Genomic DNA, 23,137 nt, shown 5'->3' on the forward strand with positions numbered 1-23,137 from the left:
CTGCAGGGCAGCCTCTGGCACTGTTGTTTTCTTCGGCGGTATGACGAAGGTCGATGCTTGCAGAAGGTGGTCGTTCAAGTTCACCGGAGGTGGGCGCCAATGTTGGCCACTTGTTCTCAAATGCTATTAATGAAGAACAAGGCAACACAATTGTTAATGGTTAAAGACCTTCGTCCTTCAAAGCATTATTTCCTTTTGGATATAATGATCTTCGGACGAAGGTCATGAAGGACATAGCTTCATCATTTCAGTATGTAAATATGAGTAAGGGTGTGAAAGAACACTAAAGAATGAATGATAATGATCAGATCCTCACAATTTATTTATATTCATATTCACATATAAGAATCAACATTAATGATACTTATAATTCAGTTGTACCTTCGATTTGCCAGAAGGTGAGAATGCAAAGATGACGCGAGAGAGAGAGAGAGATTACAATCCAGCATGAACAGTATGGTGTTACTGTTCATCTATTTATAGGCGCGGGACGCAGCTCGGATAAGATTACATTCATACCCCTGACATTTACTCTAAGTTATAGTACAAGTTATCAAGGACTAAGTAGTCTTTTCCCCCTTAGGTCGGTTTCGTCTTCCATCCAAGCCGAAGCTCCTTGAGCCACGGCTTCGACGTCCATCCACGTCATCTTCGGGTTACATATTCTTATCACACGCCTTTATCATGAGAGAACTTTCATCCCAAAGCTGAAGCTTCCTATAATAGTCTATATCATACTGAAACAAATGGTTAATCATATTTTTTAGGACCTTCGAAAGAGGAAGGCTCCCAATAGTTAGTCTTCGGTATTATTGAAAATGGTCGTTCATGGATATTTTCGACAAAAATGGGGGTTGTGTGTCCATTGATCATTGATAAGAGGCTCGTTCACCTCACCCCACATATATTTCCTTGCCATAGATCACATTCTTGGATTTTTGGTGGAGACCATTTCTTGGTGAAAAATTTGTTGGTGTTAGCCTTTGATATTATTGAAAATGGTCGTTCATGCTATTTTCAACAAAAATGGGGGTTGTGTGGTCATTGACCATCTACCAGAGGCCCGTACACCTCACCCCACATATGTTTTCTTGCCATAGATCACATTATTGGAATTTAGGTGGAGACTATTTCTTGGTCAAAAATCAGTAGGTGTTATCCTTCGATATTATTGAAAATGGTCGTTCATGGCTACTTTCGACAAAAATGGGGGTTGTGTGGCCATTGACCATAGAATAGAGGCTCGTACACCTCACCCCACATGTTTCCTTACCATAGATCACATTCTTGGATTTCTGATGGAGACCATTTCTTGGTCAAAAATCCAAAGGTGTTATCCTTCGGTATTATTGAAAATGGTTGTTCATGGCTACTTTCGACAAAAATGGGGGTTGTCTGGCCATTGACCATCGACCAGATGCTCGTACACCTCACCCCACATATGTTTCCTTTCCATAGATCATATTCTTAGATTTCTAGTGGAGATCATTTCTTGGTCAAAAATCCATAGGTGTTAGCCTTCGGTATTATTGAAAATGGTCGTTCATTCTATTTGTGACAAAAATAGGAGTTGTGTGGCCATTGATCATCGACAAGAGGCTCGTACACCTCTCCCCACATATGTTTCCTTGCCATAGATCACATTCTTGGATTTCTAGGGGAAACCATTTCTTGGTCAAAAATCCATAGGTGTTAGCCTTCGGTATTATTGAAAATGTTCGTTCATGCTATTTTCGACAAAAATAGGGGTTGTGTGGCCATTGATCATCGACTAGAGTCTCGTACACCTCACCCCACATATGTTTGCTTGACATAGATTGCATTATTGGATTTCTGGTGGATACCATTTCTTGGTCAAAAATCTGTAGGTGTTATCCTTCGGTATTATTGAAAATGGTCGTTCATTCAATTTTCGACAAAAATGTGGGTTGTGTGGCCATTGATCATCGGCCAAAGGCTCGTACACATCACCTCATATGTTTCCTTGCCATAGATCATATTCTTGGATTTCTGGTGGAGACCATTTCTTGGTCAAAAATCTGTAGGTGTTAGCCTTCGGTATTATTGAAAATGGTCGTCCATGTTATTTTTGAAAAAAAAAAATAGGGGTTGTGTGGCCATTGATCATCGAATAGAGGCTCATAAACCTAACCCCACATATGTTTCCTTGCCATAAATCACATTCTTGGATTTCTGGTGGAGACCATTTCTTGGTCAAAAATCCATATATATTAGCCTTCAGTATTATTGAAAATGGTTGTTCATGGCTATTTTCGACAAAAATGGGGGTTGTGTAGCCGTTGATCATCGACTTGAGGCTCGTACACCTCACCCCACATATGTTTCCTTGCCATACATCACATTCTTGGATTTTTGGTGGAAACCATTTCTTGGTCAAAAATCCGTAGGTGTTAGTCTTTGGTATTATTGAAAATGGTCATTCATGGTTATTTTCGACACAAATGGGGGTTGTGTGGCCATTCATCGTCGACTAGAGCCTCGTTCATTGCACCCCATATATGTTTCCTTTCCATAGATCACATTCTTGGATTTCTGGTGGAGATTATTTCTTGGTCAAAAATCCGTAGGTGTTAGCCTTCAGTATTATTGAAAAAGGTCATTCATGCTATTTTCGACAAAAATAGGGGTTGTGTGGCCATTGATCATCAACCAGAGGCTCATACACCTCACCCCACATTTGTTTCCTTGCCATAGATCACATTCCTGGATTTTTGGTGCATACCATTTCTTGGTAAAAAAATCCTTAGGTGTTAGCCTTCGGTATTATTGAAATGGTCGTTCATGGCTATTTTCGGCAAAAATGAAGGTTGTGTGGCCATTGATCATCGACTAGAGGCTCGTACACCTCACCCCACATATGTTTCCTTGCGATAGATCACATTCATGGTTTTCTGGTGGAGACCATTTCTTGGCCAAAAATCTGTAGTTGTTAGCTTTTGATATTATTGAGAATGATCGTTCATGGCTATTTCGAATAAATCCGGATTTTGGTCCCATTGATCATTGACCAGAGGCTCGTTCACCTCACCCCACATTTGTTTCCTTACCATAGATCATATTCTTGGATTTCTGGTGGAGACCATTTCTTGGTCAAAAATCCGTAGGTGTTAGCCTTCGGTATTATTGAAAATGGTCGTTCGTGATATTTTCGACAAAAATAGGGGTGTGTGGCCTTTGATCATCAACCAGAGGCTCGTACACCTCACCCGACATATGTTTCCTTGCCATAGATCACATTCTAGGATTTCTGGTGGATACCATTTCTTGGTGAAAAATTCGTTGGTGTTAGCCTTTGGTATTATTGAAAATGGTCGTTCAAGCTTTTTTCGACAAAAATAGGCGTTGTGTGGCCTTTGATCAACCAGAGGCTCATACACCTCACCCCACATATGTTTCCTTTCAATAGATCACATTCTATGATTTCTGGTGGAGACCATTTCTTGGTGAAAAATCCATTGGTGTTAGCCTTCGGTATTATTGAAAATGGTTGTTCCTGCTATTTTCGACAAAAATGGGGGTTGTGTGGCCATTGATCATTGACTAGGGACTCGTACACCTCACCCCCACATATGTTTTCTTGCCATAGATCACATTCTTAGATTTCTGGTGGAGACCATTTCATCATAAAAAATCCGTAGGTGTTAGCCTTCGGTATTATTGAAAATGGTCGTTCATGTCTATTTTTGACAAAAATGGGGGTTGTGAGGCCATTGATCATTTACCAGAGGCTCGTTCACCTCACCCCACATATGTTTCCTCCCCATAGATCACATTCTTGGATTTCTAGTGGAGACCATTTCTTGGTCAAAAATCTGTAGGTGTTAGCCTTCGGTATTATTGAAAATGGTCGTTCATGGCTATTTCCGACAAACATGGGGTTGCATGGCCATTAATCATCGACCAGAGGCTCGTACACCTTACCCCACATATGTTTCCTTGCCATAGGTCACATTATTGGATTTCTATTGGAGACCATTTTTTTTCAAAAATCTGTATGTGTTAGGCTTCGGTACTATTGAATATGGTCGTTCATAGCTATTTTCGACAATAATGGGGTTGTGTGGCCATTGATCATGGACCAAAGGTTCGTTCACCTCACCCCACATATGTTTCCTTGCCATAGATCACATTCTTGGATTTCTGGTGGAGACCATTTCTTGGTCAAAAATTCGTAGGTGTTAGCCTTGGGTATTATTGAAAATGGTCTTTCATAGCTATTTTCGACAAAATGGGGGTTCTGTGGCCATTGATCATTGACTAGAGGCTCGTTCACCTCACACCACATTTGGTCGTTCATAGCTATTTTCGACAATAATGGGGTTGTGTGGCCATTGATCATGGACCAGAGGTTCGTTCACCTCACCCCACATATGTTTCCTTGCCATAGATCACATTCTTGGATTTCTGGTGGAGACCATTTCTTGGTAAAAAAATCCGTAGGTGTTAGCCTTGGGTATTATTGAAAATGGTCTTTCATAGCTATTTTCGACAAAATGGGGTATATGTGGCCATTGATCATTGACTAGAGGCCCGTTCACCTCACACCACATTTGTTTCCTTGCCATAGATCTCATTTTTTTATTTTTGGTTGAGATCATTTCTTGGTCAAAAATTCGTAGGTGTTAGCCTTCGATATTATTGAAAATGGTCGTTCATGCTATTCTTGACAAAAATAGGGGTGTGTGGCCTTTGATCATCAACTAGAGGGTCATACACCTCACACCACATATGTTTCCTTGCCATAGATCACATTCTTGGATTTTTGGTGGAGACCATTTCTTGGCGAAAAAATCCGTTGGTGTTAGCCTTCGGTATTATTGAAAATGGTCGTTCATGCTATTTTCGACAAAAATGGGGGTTGTGTGGCCATTGGTCTTTGACTAGAGGCTCGTACACCTCACCCCACATATGTTTCCTTGCCATAGATGACATTCTTGGATTTTAGGTGGAGACCATTTCTTCGTCAAAATTCCGTAGGTGTTAGCCTTCGGTATTATTGAAAATGGTCGTTCATGCTATTTTCGATAAAAATGGGGGTTGTGTGGCCATTGGTCATTGACTAGAGGCTCATACACCTCACCCCACATATGTTTCCTTACCATAGATCACATTCTTGGTTTTCTGATAGAGACCATTTCTTGGTCAAAAATTCGTAGGTGTTAGCCTTCGGTATTATTGAAAATGGTCGTTCATTCGATTTTCGACAAAATGGGGGTTGTGTAGCCATTAACCATCGAATAGAGGCTCGTACACCTGACCCCACATATGTTTCCTTGCCATAGGTCATACTCCTGGATTTCTGGTGGGGACCATTTCTTGGTCAAAAATCCGTAGGTGTTAGCCTTGGGTATTATTGAAAATAGTCATTCATGCTATTATCGACAAAATAGGGGTTGTGTGGTCATTGATCATCGACCAGAGGCTCGTACACATCTCCCTACATTTGTTTCCTTGTCATAGATCACATTCTTGGATTTCTGGTGGAGACCATTTCCTGGTCAAAAATTTGTAGGTGTTAGCCTTCAGTATTATTGAAAATGGTCGTTCATGGCTATTTTCGACCAAAATGGGGGTTGTGTGGCCATTGATCATCGACCAGAGGATCATACACCTCACCCCACATATGTTTCCTTACCATAGACCACATACTTGGATTTCTGTTGGAGACCATTTCTTGGTCAAAAATCTGTAGGTGTTAGCCTTCGGTATTATTGAAAATGGTCGTTCATGGCTATTTCCGACAAAAATGGGAGTTGTTGAGCCATTGATTATTGACTCGAGGCTCGTACACCTCACCCCACATATGTTTCCTTGCCATAGGTCACATTCTTGGATTTCTAGTGGAGATCATTTTTTGGTCAAAAATTGGTAGGTGTTTGCCTTCGGTATCATTGAAAATGGTCGTTCATGGCTATTTTCGATAAAAAGGGGGTTGTGTGGCCCTTGATCATGGACCAGAGGCTCATTCACCTCACCCCACATTTGTTTCTCTTCCATAGATCACATTCTTGGATTTCTGGTGGAGACCATTTCTTGGTCAAAAATCCGTAGGTGTTAGCCTTCGGTATTATTGAAAATGGTCGTTCATGCTATTTTCGACAAAAAATAGGGGTTGTGTGGCCTTTGATCATCAACCAGAGGCTCGTACACCTCACCCCACATATGGTTCCTTGCCATAGATCACATTCTTGGATTTCTGGTGGAGACCATTTTTGGTGAAAAATCTGTTGTTGTTAGCCTTCAGTATTATTAAAAATGTTCGCTGATGCTATTTTTAACAAAAATGGGGGTTGTGTATCCATTGATCATTGACTAGAGGCATGTACACCTCACCCCACATATGTTTCCTTGCCATAGATCACATTCTTGGATTTCTAGTGGAGACCATTTATTCGTCAAAAAACCATATGTTTTAGCCTTCGGTATGATTGAAAATGGTCGTTCATGCCTATTTTTGACAAAATCGAGGTTGTGTGGCCATTGATTATCGATCAGAGGCTCGTGCACCTCACCCCACATATGTTTCCTTGCCATAGATCACATTCTTGGATTCCTGGTGGTGACCATTTCTTGGTCAAGATTCAGTAGGTGTTAGCCTTCCGTATTATTGAAAATGGTCGTTCATTCGATTTTTGACTAAAATGGGCGTTGTGTGGCCATTGACCATCGAACAGAGGCTCGTACACCTAACCCCACATATGTTTCCTTGTCATAGGTCACATTCTTGGATTTCTGGTGGGGACCATTTCTTGGTCAAAAATTCGTAGTTGTTAGCCTTTGGTATTATTAAAAATGGTCGCTCATGCTATTATTGACAAAAATAGGGGTTGTGTGGCCATTGATCATCGACCAGAGGCTCGTACACATCTCCCTACATTTTTTCCTTGCCATAGATCACATTCTTGGATTTCTGGTGGAGACCATTTCCTGGTCAAAAGTTTGTAGGTGTTAGCCTTTGGTATTATTGAAAATGGTCGTTCATGGCTATTTTCGACAAAAATGGGGGTCGTGTGGCCATTTACCAACGACCAAAGGATCATACACCTCACCCCACATATGTTTCCTTACCATAGATCACATACTTGGATTTCAGTTGGAGACCATTTCTTGGTCAAAAATCCGTAGGTGTTAGCCTTTAGTTAGCCTTCAGTGTTATTCAAAATGGTCGTTCATGGCTATTTCGGACAAAAATAGGGGTTGTGTGGCCATTGCATCGACTAGAGGCTCGTACACTTCACCCCAGATATGTTTCCTTGCCATATGTCACATTCTTGGATTTCTGGTGGTGACCATTTCTTGGTCAAAAATCTGTAGGTGTTAGCCTTCGGTATTATTGAAAATGGTCGTTCATGGCTATTTTCGATAAAAATGGGGGTTATGTGGCCATTGATCATTGACTAGAGGCTCATTCACCTCACCCCACATTTGTTTCCTTACCATAGATCACATTCTTGGATTTCTGGTGGAGACTATTTTTTCGTCAAAAATCCGTAGGTGTTAGCCTTTGGTATTATTGAAAATGGTCGTTCATGCTATTTTCGACAAAAATAGGGGTTGTGTGGCCTTTGATCATTAACCAGAGGCTTGTACACCCCACCCCACATATGGTTCCTTGCCATAGATCACATTCTTGGATTTCTGGTGGAGACCATTTCTTGGTGAAAAATCTGTTGGTGTTAGCCTTTTGTATTATTGAAAATGTTCGCTCATGCTATTTTCGACAAAATGAGGGTTGTGTGGCCATTGATCATTGACTATAGGCTCGTACACCTCACCCCACATATGTTTCCTTGCCATAGATCACATTCTTGGATTTCTGGTGGAGACCATTTCTTCGTCAAAAATCCATAGGTGTTAGCCTTCGATATTATAGAAATGGTCGTTCATGGCTATTTTCGACAAAATGGGGGTTGTGTGGCCATTGACCATCGACCAGAGGCTCGTACACCTCACCCCACATATGTTTCCTTGCCATAGGTCACATTCTTGGATTTCTGGTGGAGACCATTTCTTGGTCAAAAATTTGTAGGTGTTAGTGTGATAAAATATTTGACGAACTAGTGAAAAGTGGTAACATTAAAATAACTCATACTCTTCCTCGTCTAGATGAATTAAAGAAATGTGCTTACTGTAAGTGGCATAATTCTTTTTCCCATGCCACTAATGATTGTAACTTTTTCGTTGACAGATACAATCGACCATAAATTAGGGTCGATTGATTTTTCAGGATATGCAAGTGGACACCCAACCATTTCTGTCAATATAATAGAACTAGCAAGCAAAAAAGTCTTGGTTCAGCCGGAAGTGGTCGATGAAGGCAAAGGGAAAAACATCATCATTTGTGATCCTCTCACATCAAATATATCACAAGGAGGGATTGCTTGGAATGCTTCGGACAGGAAGACTAACAAGTTCGGAGATGCCGGAGGAGTCTCAATCGAGCAGCCGAGCAAATCTCTCTAACTCAAGCGCGTGAACGGTCCGACATCTGCGAGTGAATGGTCCGGTGCTCAAACAAATGGTCCGGCTGACTCAGTTACACAATCTACCCATGGCCAGAGGCGTCGGCCTCCATACAAAGCGAAAAAGGAGACGCATGAGCAAAGCACATATAACACACATGGTCAGCTGGTCAAAGCCGGCCCTACATTTGATCAATTACTCTCCAAATACGCTAGTAAGAAAGTCGTTCTACGCGATTGGCCAACAAAAAACCGCGGTCACCCGCTAAAACAAAACGGCTGAATAAAAAGGCCCGAAAGGCGACACAACAAGCATCTCTTATTGATCTAGTGATGCCAGAATACTTTCCACCCGCCTACTCATCGTCGATATATTGTCCTGTTCAAATGTGGAATGGTACGACGATGAGCATGTGGTACATGCATAGTCCCTTTGCCTATTCAGGCTGGGGGACACCTCCATTCTATACCTTTTGTTCCATTTGATTAAACGGTCATTGTCGAGAAAGATGTAATCCGAAACGTCCTTTATATATTAGAGCTCTATTGAAGGATCACTCTATTGGATTGAAAATCTGGTGACTCGTATCACGCTTAGTTCTTATTTCGGGAACAAGATGACTTGTGAGATCTCTTATTTTCTGAAGAGTGCTGGCAGTATATATGCTTTTGATTTGTCAACCTCCACCAAAAGGCAGGGAGCATATGTTGAACACCAAAATGGGCAACAGAATTGTCCGACCCTATAGGCCGAACTGTCCGCGGTCTGAACGGTTCGTAGTTGTGGCGCGGACGGTCTGCACATGCGCATAATCAGTTAGGGTTCCGAATTTCTAGCGGGAACCGAGCTGTAACGGGTCTAGACCTCCTCCTTTATATTGCTGAAGGGTTATGGCCGATAAAAACCCTCACAATCGATCCAATCAATTCTACTTATCATTTTTACCTTAATCATTAGGAGTAGCCCTAGTTTAGCCTTCATCTACCTCGAATCTTTACTTCTTTTCGACTAGAGGTGTCTTGAATGCCTACCGAGCCCAAGATACACCGTATGATCTCTTCTCCTCGACAGTCTCTCCCAGAAGATAAGATCTAGGTTTGCTACGAAGAAGACGACCCTCTACACCATGGTGGACCGCCCGAAGGTACGCAGAGAAGGAGTCGCTCTTGTGCCTATGTCGTGGACAGTCTGGCCCTGTTTCGCGGACCGCGCCTCCGCAGAGAGCACCGTCATGTAGTTCATCTTCTAGTGATTGACGTCGAAATCGGTACGATTTGGAAAAGAAAATTAAACCTCGTAAATCAATCCCGCCTGGTTAGACTGCGACTAAAAAGTTTTTAAGGTTATTTTGGTTAGGCTTTTAAGTTTGCTTTTACTTTTACGAAAGCTAAAAACCCAGAAAACCAGCAGTTTTTTAAAAGCATCGACTGAACCAAACGATCTTTCAGATTTTAGCCCACAATCCTTAAAATCTAGAAAATTGTAATTTTGTCGCTCTCAGTTTTGACTTCCCGTTATTATGCTATCTCATGTCTATAATTAGTAGGACCATATATGTCTATAATTTATAGGCCCGATAGCATATTATAGCATATTGAGGAAAGCAACAAATGATAATAACAAAATTGCTGATGGCTCCTCGAAATCACATCAACCGGACTGCAGTCCATCGAAAAGCCCACGAGGCGACGAGCGTGCAACGAACTCACTCCCTCGACCGTATCGGCTGCTCCTCTATCCCTTTCCTGCCACTAGTCCACTACTATCTAAGCTAGCATGGCCATGATGATGCTAGCGCGCAACCTGTGCTCTCGTCTCCGCCCACCGCTCGCCGCCGCCGCGGCGTTCTCGACGGTCCCCGCGGCGTCGGCGGCCGCAGCGGAGGCGGAGAGGTCGATACGGGACGGGCCGCGGAACGACTGGAGCCGGCCCGAGATCCAGGCCGTCTACGACTCCCCGCTCCTCGACCTCCTCTTCCACGGGGTACGTACGCCCGTCCGTCACACATGACACACCGCCTGGATTGGAACGGGCACCTCGCGATCCCAAAATCCGCCGCTAGTCCTCTGCTTGCGTTCGGGTCTGGTACTGGATTGATGGTCTCGCTGGAAATTTAGTGACAGATTCTGTCTTTGAGCATCTGGCAGTTGGAGGATGGTCTCGCCGTGGATTTACTGGCAACTTGGCAATGTTATGTTTAGAGTCTTTGGGATGTGAAAGCTAGATTTGTTGCGATGAGAGGTGAAGCCATCCTTCTCATAAGTATACTCGTCGAGTGTCAGCTTTGTTACTGTGGAGATTGCCACACACTGTCGTTTAGGGAAATGCCAAAAAGTTTTCATTTTGGTGAATTTCTTGGTCTGGTTGGCGATAGCGATTGAAATTTAATCTCAGTGGGGCTTTGGATGAGGGTTGATGAGTGATGACAGTGGGTATTTAATTTGCTTTCTCAGATATCTGAATATATTACGACATTGTGCTAGCACCGACAGGTGGATGTACTCAATGTTCCAGTCCATGTTCAGCTAATACTTGGTGGATTTAGCACAATTGTTATTGGTATATATGCTAAGGCTGCCCAACTTTCGTTGAATGTTGGTGATGAGTATTGACTCTGTCGGTTTAGGTTGTAGGACCTTTAAGCAGCAGAAAGCCCTAACTATCAACACTTCAACAGTGACGTCTACTTTGTTGGGTTCTTTTTGACCTTTGCGGCCAGGTTTTTCAACTCGCACTATATGAACAACCACCACTTACCTAAAAAAACTACATGAACAGCCAAAATTGTCTATTGATTCAAAGTATTTAGCGCTGAAAGACAGCCACCCTTTTCATATTGTAAAAAAAATTGAGTTTGTTGCCTGTGCAAGAAAAGACTGTTCATATGGACTTGTCAACTGTCAAGATTATGTGATCATAACTTCGTAGAAGTGTGAGCTATTTATAGGTCCATCTGTAGTGTTGATAGGAAGGTACTGCCCCCAAGGGCATTTAACAGGTACTATCTCCATCCCAAAATAAGTACACATCTCCCTTCCCGAGCAGCCAAACTTTTTAAGCTTGACTAGATTTATAAAAAATATTATCAACATTTGTATCTCCTAGTATGTTTATTTGAAAATATTTTCCACTATTAATCTAACAATATTAATTAGACATCATAAATGTTAGTATATTTTTGTAGATATTTGGTCAAAGTTTGAGTTTGGCTCCTAAAAACCGAGATGTGGTTATTTTGGGATGGAGTACAACCTATGCCATATAAATTCACATCAAGCATTTCCCTCGTAGGATCTTTTAATAGTTGGTACTGTAGTTAATGAAAAGTTTCACTTTTAGGAGCATGAATGGGATGTTCTTTGACAAGTTTTTTCTAAGGTTCACCTCTAGAAGGCTATATGGTTGTTGATTCTTCTCATACCTATTGAGCAAGTGTTGAGCATCACATTATTCTATAGAGGAAGTTATATACAAATACAAGTTTATACTGCTATGAATTTCCAAAGTTTTATGTTACCTATAGGAGAGGCTAGTTATTGTTGTAAACCATGGAGTGAAGATCAAACATGAGGATTTGTTGGATTTCATGATAGTCTGATAAAATGCACGTCAATAACAAATTTCTCGTGACTGTTAAAGTGTATAAGTGGATTGGCTACTTTTTCACATCAGCTTAAGTTTTTGGGTTGAACTGGTTAGTGCGTTCACTCTAACATGGTATCAAAGTCAGAGGTTTCGAGTTCGAATCCTGGTTAATGCAATTAAAATAAAATTATTGTTGCTCGTTCTTATTCTACGTCAGAGACCCAAGCGAGGCTCAACGTGAGGGGGAGTATTGGAATATAATACAAGTGAATTGACCACCTCTTCCTATCAGCTTAAGCTTTTGAGTTGAACTGGTTGGTGCATGCAACTTAATATGGTATCAAAGACAGAGGTCTCAAGTTCGAATCTTGGCAGAGGCTTTATTTGTGCCTCCACCCATTTATTTCCACGTTTGCGCCTTTCTCTCTGGCTGCACATGATTGGGGGTGTAGAAGTGTTTAAGTGGATTGACTAGCTTCTCCCATCAGCTTAAGCTTTTGGGTTGAACTAGTTATTACGTCCACTCTAACAGTGACTAATGTTTAATTCAATATATGTCAAAGCAACATATGCATTTGGTGTAGAACTACTACATCCTGAGTATCTTGACCTATCATGGATTGTAAGCATTCCTTGGAGTAGCTGCGCAGATTGCCAATCTGCACGACGGGGTAAAGATGCAATAAGATGAAAAATTCAAATAGTTCACTATTTTGCTGAAGAACACAATGTTTCTTTTACAATATGAATTTACATGTGATGGAGCATTTAGCATTGATGTGACTATGTCACAATTCTCAGTTAATATGGTAGCAATGATTCTGGCGTGCCATTTGTTCTCATTACTGAGCAACTACTTTATCTTTTCAGGCTCAGGTCCATAGAAATGTCCATAAATTCAGAGAAGTGCAGCAGTGCACACTTCTTTCAATCAAGACTGGTGGGTGCAGCGAAGATTGTTCTTACTGCCCTCAGTCATCAAGATACGACACTGGATTGAAGGCTCAAAAATTGATGAACAAAGATGCTGTCTTAGAAGCAGCAAAAAAGGTACTGTTATATGTTATTGTTTGGGAGGTAACAAATTCACTTCAGCTGTTTTTTAGAACTGTCATAAAGTACATCTAATCTTATTGTTGATTGTAGATGTATAACTTTATAACTCATGAAATTCTGTGCTGTATTACTATTGCTCACAGTACTCCATTCTATATATTGTTCCTTTTTCTAAGCTACTATTTTTTACAGGCAAAAGAGGCTGGAAGCACCCGTTTTTGCATGGGAGCTGCATGGAGAGAAACCATTGGAAGGAAAACAAACTTCAACCAGATTCTTGAATATGTCAAGGAAATAAGGTATTCATTGGAATCTTTTGTTTATATGGTAAAAGTATGGTATATGACGCTTGACCTGCATAACCATGCACAATTGTCTGTCACCTATGATGTACAGGTCATTGACTTAACAGCCTTAATTACATGGAATATGAAGATATATCCAGCCAGCAAAAGTTTTATGCATGATTCTTATATTTTATTTCACCATTTTAGCATGGATAATTGAATTTGTAGGGGTATGGGCATGGAGGTCTGTTGCACACTGGGCATGATAGAGAAACAACAAGCTGAAGAACTCAAGAAGGCTGGACTTACAGCATATAATCATAACCTAGATACATCAAGAGAGTATTACCCCAACATTATTACCACACGATCATATGATGATAGGCTGCAGACTCTTCAGCATGTGCGTGAAGCTGGAATAAGCATCTGCTCAGGTGATTCTTCGAAGTCACTGATGTTTCTTGCTTTTATATGAGGACTGAGGACTACCCTGCGTCCTCTTCCAACTTACAAAAAACTGGGGAATACGTCCTCCCTCTTCAGTATTTCGTGTATAATTTGGTGCTCCATTTGATTCTTTGTTCAGGTGGAATCATTGGTCTTGGTGAAGCAGAGGAGGACCGGGTAGGGTTGTTGCATACACTTGCCACCTTGCCTACACACCCAGAGAGTGTCCCTATTAATGCATTGGTTGCTGTAAAAGGAACACCTCTCGAGGACCAGAAGGTATTCCGCACTGCCGATTATTTTGTATAGTTTAGATGGTTGCAGCTAGTGCGTGATCCTGCATCACACACATGGAAAGCATGACTACATCAATTGCACATGCTAACTAATGTTCCACACCAGCCTGTAGAGATATGGGAAATGATCCGCATGATCGCCACTGCTCGGATCGTGATGCCAAGGGCAATGGTGAGGCTTTCAGCGGGCCGAGTACGGTTCTCCATGCCAGAGCAAGCTCTCTGCTTCCTTGCTGGGGCCAACTCCATCTTTGCCGGCGAGAAACTTCTCACAACCGCGAACAACGACTTTGACGCGGACCAGGCGATGTTCAATATCCTTGGCTTAATCCCCAAGGCCCCAAGCTTTGGAGAGGAAGAGGCGGCGGCAGCGGCGGTGGCGGCTCCTGTGTGCACCGAGAGGTCTGAGCAAGCTGCTTCTATGTAGAATGGCAAAACTAGAACTACTGTTATTATAGTTTGATTTGATCTGGTCCCTCTATGAGGTGTGTGTGTGTGTGCAGAAGAGAATAGAGCAAAGTGTGTGTGTGCAGAAGAGAATTGAGCAACAGAGACAGATAAGATTACGGGAGAGAACGCAGGACTGTGAGAGAATATTCTTCTACGTACATCGCTTTTCCTATTACATCCTACGGCAGGTGCTTCCCATATTGCATCCTATGGCGCCTTCCTTACATAGAGGTGCTTTCTCTACTTTGGCGCCTTCCTTATGTCTAGGTGCCTAAATTGAAAAGCCAACTAACTAATGGCCTCGCCACTGACAGCACGGCGCTACACCGCACCACCTCCCACATGGTGCCTACAGGTTCCTCAAGCACTGACGAGGAAGTCGCCCGCAAGAAGATCGAATCGAAGCTCTTCTGGCCCCCTCCCAAGCCGCTAAGGAGGCCCTCGTCGCCCGCGCCCGGGTACAGACTGCTGCTACCGTTGCAAGCAGACGCCACCGCTCAGGCTTTGTTAGTTTACGCAAATCCAGCTTTGGATTAGTATGGACTGGAATTAAATCCATATCACAATCCATGCCCCAAAATAATTCAAGACTACTTAATTTTTTTTATTCGGTTAAACCCATCATGAAATATAATCTAAGGGTTTAGTAATTTTTTAAACTACGGAAGACATGGATTCTATCCATAGCTCATTAGGTATGTAACAAATCCATGAAGATATTGCACAAGTTTACATTAGAATCCATGGATCAAAAGAATAACTAGATTTGAGAGACACATGAATTAGTTGATGAATTTAATCCCACCATAGGATTAGGTGCGAGGTATGGATTCACCTAATCCATACCCAGATCAAATCCATGGTGGGATTTTATCCCATGTAACCAAACAAGGCCTCAGCAGGTGGCCCCGCCCAAGACCGACGACTCTACCTATGTTCCCCATGATGACACCAACACCGCGAACTTCGTACCTGCTCTCATCGCAGCCTCCATGTCCAAACTGTTAGGGTACAAAACATTTGATCGCTAATCTTGACCCACCTCCACCAACTACTCCTAGTGGCGTGATCAACCTTGAAGCGCTATGTGTTAGGGTGTGTCCTCGACACTAACCGGTTAATAGGAACCGAGGTAGGGTTAATCCATCTAACCGCGTTCCTGATCAGGGGATATCCTAACCGTTGGTTGCAGCCTCCGGCCACATGACGCCATATAAATAGATTAAAGGGACCGACGGGTTTAGCCAGCGCTAATCACTCTACCACAAAACCCTAATCGACATTTTGCAGAGGTCTCCATCACCTAGGCGCTCGGAGTGACTGGAAGAGCTATGACTCATGGCTTCTGTTGGTCCTTGCTCTCGGATGCTTCAGCTTGCCAGAAGGTGAGAATGCGCGAGTGACACGCTTGATTACAATTCAGCGTGAACAGTACAATATTATTGTTCATCTATTTATAGGCACGGGACGCAGCCCGGATAAAATTACATTCATGTCCTTGACATTTACTGCTAATCATAAGGCGAGCTATCAAGGACTAAGTAGTATTTTCCCCTTTAGGTCGGTTTCATCTTCCACCTTCATCATTAAACTAAGCCGAAGCTCCTTCAGCCACAGCTTCGGCGTCCGTTCATCCTGCCTTCGGGTTGTATCTCCATATCACGCATACCTTTATCTCAAAGCCAAAGTCTCCTATAGCAGTCTATGTTACACAAAAACATATTAGTCACATTTTTTAGGACCTTCAGAAGAGGAAGGCCCCCAACAGTAGCCCCTCGCAGTATTAATTTGTTTCTTTGTTAACAAATTCAGACTGCGATGTGAACGAAGGCCTTTAGCCAAAGGTCCGAAAAAACATCTTCCCTTCGCTAGAATAGCGAAAGACACTGACATGTAGGGTCCACCAAGTTGTGATGCGCTGGGCATATAAATAGGGGCTCGCATTGATAGCATTTGATGTGTCATTTCAACTGCTTGCGCTATTTTTGTCATTCTGAATTTTCTTGCTCAGCCAAGTTTTGATTAAATTGCAAGCTTCGACATTTGTACAACCGCTGACTAAATGGCCGAAGAGAAGAAGGTTGTCGACCCTGCATTGGCTGGGTTTTATGAACCTATGGAGAAGACGAACACAGAGAAAATCACCAATGAAATGATGGCTGGGTTATCTGAGGATTCCGGCGATAGTGAAAGTTTTGATTTGGAAAGTGGAAACGAAGATGCCGAAGATCGGCCCTGGCGTCCGAGTCATGCCATCTTCGGAAAATCAACCATCAAGCAAAGTCAGATTGATGCTATGACAGGAAGATACTTCCGCGATATTTCTATTGTGAGGGCTGCAGGAGATAGCACTGCCCTTGCGCCCGAAGTAGTCGAAGTTGTTGTCTACAGGAGCTTCATGAAGGCAGGGTTTCGGTTTCCCTTGAGTAAATTTTAAGTTGAAGTTCTGAAGTCTTTTGAGATTTACCTTCATCAGATTACCCGTTTTCATTTGGGCCATGAGGAGCCAGGGACTAGAGCCAAGTGCAAAATGCTTCTGTAACATGCATGAGCTGTCCTATGAGACGAAGGCTACTGAGAAAGAGCAATATTATAATAATTTTGGTTGTTACGACTTTATGCCTCGCTCTGATGTGAGCTATCCAGTCCCGACGTTTCGGAAGAGGTGGCCAGGAGCCTAGATGGAAGACTGGTTTTATGTAAAGAACAACTTAGTTGAAAGAGAAGATATAAAGGGGATCATCCAACGCCCTATTTTGTCTCGCTTCGGCATTAGAAGGCCAGCCACTGCTCTTGGAAATGAAATTGAAGCGTGCTGGAAGGCTTTTAACAGTGTATGCACTTTTATTGGCACAAGAGACTTAGTCCAAGAGCACATTGCTTATAGAGTGTGACCTCTTGTAAGTGACTGGGAGATGCCGAAGGAAGCTGCCGGGTCCAGTCAAGGCGGCTTGGTTTATCTGAAATACACCTTCAGATACATAGATCAATTTGATGAGCCGAACGATGACTGGCTGAATTGTGTTGAGGCAACTAGTGACGAATTGCTTGGGGCCTACACAAGGGTCGATGATGATGCCATGACATTAGCCTTCGGAGGACGAGTCAGGAGAAGATTAAATAAACTTTTTGATGTAATTGGCTTTGTATACTCAGACTATTGTTATCCCTCGCGAAAGCAGGAAAAGAAAAGAAAAGTTGCTGCTTCGGCCATCTCTGCTACGTCGAAGGGTAAAAAGATTAAAGTTTTGACACACCGGCCCAGGTACATTAAAACGGCCAGAGTGCCGAAGCTTGCTGAAGGGCCTTCTTCTGTGTTGAGCCAGAGTTCCCCGCTCCTGCTGAAGCCACAGCGGGATCAGCCAAAGAGCTAATTCTGAAGACAGTAGCGGAGCAGACAGAAGCCAAAATAGCCGATGTGCCAAAGTGTCCTCCCGAAGCTAAGGCATAAACGGTCGAAGAGCCATAATTGTGGAAATCGGTAGAGGTATCAAAAATTCCTGTAGTAACTCCAAAGAGGAGGAGAATGGCCAGCGTACTAGACGTTGTCATGGAGTCGACGAGGGTACCAACTCCTGCCTCTACAGAAGTGCCCAGCATGAGTGAGAAAAATATGAAGGAGACCGCTGAAGCTGTTACAACTCGTGTTGAAGCTGAAGTTGGGCCCTTAGTTCCCGCCGAAACATGGCCTGCTGAAACTGTTGGAAAGGATACTGAACAAGGACCTTCGGATGCCGCTCTGATCTTGGAAAAAGAAGGCGCATCCAAGAAGGTTAAATCTCCTACCCCCGAAGCATCTACTAAAGAGCTAGACTTTATCATACGACATGCTTCGGGTAAACAATTGTCGGAAGAGCAGATTGTCGAAGCTAAGCACTATGCTAGGGATTTAAAGTACCCAAAAGGAGCCTTGGTGTATAATGGCACTGATGAAGACTACTTTCTGTACTGCCTTCCGGACAACAAGGAGATATCTGTTTGCGGGGAGATGGCAAGGAACATAGGGTTTCTGAAGCTCGAGCTTGGCCTCTCTGCAATGTCGAAGGATGACCTTGCAGACAGCCTCGCTTATAACAGTCTGAAGGTAAAGATGTTTTGACTTATAAATAGATTATTTTTGTATCTTTTATTATTGTGATGTCCCCCCTTTTTTGGTAGGGCTTAATCTTGAGCAATGCTTTAAGGGCACAAAAGAATGCTGAAGACGAAAGCTGCCAAATAGCCCTTGGGAACCTTCGGTTAGAGGTTATCAGACTGAGGAATGAAGCCCTAGAAATGGATAAAATTCTGCTTTCCTTGGTAGACAGAGTAAAGGTCAGCGAAGCCAAACTTACTGCACAGTCCGCAGCTCATACAGCCGAAGTCGAAGATCTTCGGAAAAAGCTTGCCGAAGCTAATGAAAACTTTGAACTTGCAAAGGCAAAGCAAGAGATAAGTGAATGGACAAGTGAGAGGTTGGAAAAGAATGTGAAAGAGCTTTATGAATCCAAGGAAAGATGCTATGAGAAATCCTTGGATTGCGCCAAGAAACTGAAAGATAGCTTTGCCAAGGTGGGTGCATACTCATCAGAGCAAAAGTTTATTCGAGGCGATCCTGAAGGAGTCATTGAATGGATCGGCGAAGAGGGTGAAGCTTTTGAAGAAATGCTTAGCGACCATGGGGATTTTTGCACCTTCGCCGGTGCCCGAGGGGTTGCAGCAATTTTAGAGAAAACTGGCTGCGAACATGTTAAATCTGCAGCCTAGACAGAAACCGTCTTCTCCATAGATGACACGAAGGAGCCTTCGGCTCAAGCTACTTTGATGGGTGGGAAATTATATTCCAATGTTTGGATGAAAGGCGGCCGCGAGATAGCCGACGAAGCTATAAAGAAAAATGAAAAAGAATCCCATGATGCCCGAGAAGAAGCTAAGCGAGACGACGAGGCTGCTGAGCGCGCAAGACGTATAGGTATTATTAGTGAATTTTAGCTTCGGTGCTTATTTTTGGCTTCGGATTAACAAGTTCTTTTCTACAACTGAACTTTCACCGCCACCTGAGCCTTATGACCCCGAGGTCGATCCAACCATGAAAGCAGCATTATAAACAATAAAGATTGCCGAAGAAGCCATTGATGAAGCTGTCAACAAACTACTGAACAAAGCTGCCGAGAAGATTTTAAAAGAAGACTGAATTCTTGTGTACTTAAGAAATGTAGTATTTCGGAAATGTAATATTCATACATGAGTTAAACATTGTATATCTATGTGTATATTAATGTAATATATTTCTTTATGATGCATGAAATTTGCGTACATACCATTTTTGAGCCTTCGACGAAAAAACACCTTCCTTTATTTTCATGCTTCGTAAAGAAAGAGCCCTTCTATAGCACATCTGTTGTATGATATTGTTATCGACGAAGATTTTCTTGGCATGTAAAATTATAATTGCCAAAGGTACACTTTGTGCTCCACAACATTGTTCCATTCATCGCATATTTTGAAAGAAGCAACTTTCCTTCTCCACAATCTTGCTGCTGATGCGACATGATGTATGATGTAATGCTATGCGAAATGATGCGATGATATGATGCAGCATGATGTTTATGCCGAAGACACATACCCACACAAAAACACACCCAGACTCTGCATCCCCTTATGAATGTCTTTTGAGTCTCTTCACCTTCTATTTCGGTGGCATTTAAGCTCTGCATCCCCTTAGGAACGACTTTTGATCTTCTTCACCTTCTATTTCGGTGGTATTTAAGCTCTGCATTCCCTTAGGAACGACTTTTGATCTTCTTCACCTTCTATTTCGGTGGCATATTGGCTCTGCATTCCCTTAGGAACGACTTTTGAGCTTCGGAACTTACTCTGCGCTCCCTTAGTAACGGCTTTGTAGCTTCGGAAGCATTGTTGAGGGGTTGCATTCTACACTCGATGATGTGGCCACAATATTATTACATCAAATTGGAGGTTAAACCTCCGTGAACTGTTTTTCATTCAATAAAATAAAATGACAGACAAAACGAAGATACACCAGGTTAGGATATTCTTTAGTAAATGTGCTTCGACTCGGGCACAGTGTCGTTGACTGTGCGAGCTTCGGACTCTTCCCGAAAATCGCGCTGTTGCTGAGCGTGGTGATGCCCTTCTGGCTACTGATTGCGAACCAGAGTAGGTACTAGCGGTGGTGGTTGTGGTGGTGGCAACTAGGCCCAGGAAGCTTGAGAATGGCTTGCCGAAGCGATAGAGGTCGTAGGCTGTTGATTGCCTACATACCCTGGGACGTAGGGAGAGTAGCATGAAGTAGTATGTAGAACCTGCTTCGGCTGATTCTACCATGCTTCAGCTTCGGCAATCTCTTTCTGATTTTGAATCGTAACCTGGCACGTTCGTGTGGTATGCCCTTTGTCTTCGCTGCAGAACAAACAAAACAGTTTCCTGGGCTGATCTCCATATCTCCCTCCGAAGTTTCTGCCCCCTCTGCCTCTTGGAGCTGGTGGCCCAAATGAACTTTGTTGTGCCCCTGATGATTGGGAGCTGTGTTGCTGCCTTTAGGTTTGGTTTCCCCTGTCGTCACTTGAGCTAGCGTTATGGATGGACCTGACATGCCTGGGGTGGAATCTCACTCCAAAGCCCCCGGCCATTTTAGAGTATTTGTAGGCTTCTTCCCTTCTTTGCCGAAAATCATTGTCGGCTCTGATGTATTCATCCATTTTCTAGAGAAGCTTCTCTAAAGTTTGCGGTGGCTTCCTTGCAAAGTATTGCGCCGTGGGTCCTGGCTGGAGCCCTTTGATCATGGCCTCAATGACGACCTCATTGGGCACTGTAGGTGCTTGAGCTCTCAGCCGCAAGAACCTTCAGACATACGCCTGCAAATATTCCTCCTGGTCCTGCGTACACTGAAAGAGAGCCTGGGCCATGACCGGCTTCGTTTGAAAACCCTGAAAGCTGGTCACTAACATATCCTTTAGCTTCTGTCATGACGTAATTGTCCCTGGCCGAAGGGAGGAGTACCAAGTTTGAGCTACGCTTTTGACTTCCATGACGAAGGACTTCTCCATGACTGCAGTATTGTCCCCATATGAAGATATGGTTGCTTCGTAGCTCATTAAGAATTGCTTCGGGTCTGAATGCCCGTCATACATGGGGAGATGAGATGGCTTGTATGACGGTGGCCACGGGGTAGCCTGCAATTCTGCTGCCAAGGGAGAAGCATCGTCAAAAGCAAAATTGCCTTGATGAAAGTCACTGTACCATTCATCATCATTGAATAGACTTTCTTGGCAAAGCTCCCTGTGTTGGGGCCTTCGGTCTTGGTCATCCTGAGTGAGGTGACGCATTTCTTCAGTGGCTTCATCGATCTTCTTCTGAAGGTCGGCGAGCCGAAGCATCTTTTCCCTCTTCGTTTGCACCTGTTGGTGGATAGCCTCCAAATCCCTGATCTCTTGATCCAGTTCGTCCTCCGGAGGTGTTGGGCTTGTAGCCTTCCTCTTCTGGCTCCTAGCTTCTCGCAGCGTCTCCTGATTAGTGTCCAGTGGCTGCAGGGCTGCCCCTGGCACCGTTGTCTTCTTCGGCGGCATTGCGAAAGTCGATGCTTGCCAAAGGTGGTCAAATGAGTTCACCGGAGGTGGGAACCAATGTTGGTCCTTGCTCTCGGATGCTTCGGCTTGCTAGAAGGTGAGAATGCGCGAGTGACACGAGAGTGATTACAATTCAGCGTGAACAGTACGATATTACTGTTCATCTATTTATAGGCATGGGACGCAGCCCAGACAAAATTACATTCATGTCCCTAACATTTACTGCTAATCATAAGGCGAGCTATCAAGGACTAAGTAGTATTTTCCCCTTTAGGTCGGTTTCATCTTCCACCTTCATCATTAAACTAAGCCGAAGCTCCTTCAGCCACAACTTCGGCATCCGTTCATCCTGCCTTCAGGTTGTATCTCCATATCACGCATACCTTCATCTCAAAGTCAAAGTCTCCTGTAGCAGTCTATGTTACACAAAAACATATTAGTCACGTTTTTTAGGACCTTCAGAAGAGGAAGGCCCCCAACAGCTTCGATCCCAGTGATCTCCCCAACAGGAACGGGATCTGAGCCTCCCCTGCAGATGCCACTAGAGGAGTCGATCCACCGCCGATCGGCGATGAGAATCAGTATCTTCGCCACATGCAGGGAGGTGGAGGCGAAGGAGGGGACTGGTTTTTGCTACAAGACACCGTCGCCATGGTTGTCATGATGAACAACAACAAAGGTCTGTTACCTATTTCCTCTCAGTAGAATAGATCTACTCGCCGTCGAGGTTTTGCAGTTATGGATTGATATTTTAGGGGCTTATAAATCGATCCTAGGCACCACAAAATCTAACAATGGTATCAGAGGCCAACCCTAAGACCCCTAGATATCCTAATCCACATTCGGTTTTTGAGATCACAGAACGATCTCGGGTCAATGTGAATAAACTCAATTTTGTTCATCATAGTTCATCACCCTGAGAACAGAAAGACAGATTAAATCAAGAAACGAGATTAATTAGGTC

At 43.2% G+C, this 23,137-nt stretch overlaps 1 protein-coding gene across 2 annotated transcripts; it reads left to right on the forward strand.

Moving 5' to 3' along the window:
* Positions 1 to 10,152: 10,152 nt before the first annotated feature.
* LOC100283818 (biotin synthase) lies at positions 10,153 to 15,047 on the forward strand. 2 transcript variants are annotated; one of them, NR_181998.1, is made up of 7 exons: positions 10,153 to 10,467; positions 12,940 to 13,119; positions 13,318 to 13,424; positions 13,641 to 13,846; positions 13,999 to 14,138; positions 14,262 to 14,793; positions 14,920 to 15,047. NR_181998.1 is itself a non-coding variant. In NM_001156716.2 (6 exons), exons 1-6 carry the CDS (start codon positions 10,261 to 10,263, stop codon positions 14,580 to 14,582), a joined length of 1,161 nt encoding a protein of 386 aa, NP_001150188.1. In that variant the 5' UTR covers positions 10,153 to 10,260; the 3' UTR covers positions 14,583 to 14,782. The 2 variants fall into 2 exon arrangements, 1 of the variants encoding a protein (NP_001150188.1); NM_001156716.2 differs by lacking the exon at positions 14,920 to 15,047 and having other exon boundaries at positions 14,262 to 14,782.
* The last annotated feature ends 8,090 nt before the right edge of the window (positions 15,048 to 23,137 follow it).

The sequence above is a fragment of the Zea mays genome, chromosome 4 (assembly GCF_902167145.1).
Source record: "Zea mays cultivar B73 chromosome 4, Zm-B73-REFERENCE-NAM-5.0, whole genome shotgun sequence".
Lineage (NCBI taxonomy): Eukaryota > Viridiplantae > Streptophyta > Magnoliopsida > Poales > Poaceae > Zea > Zea mays.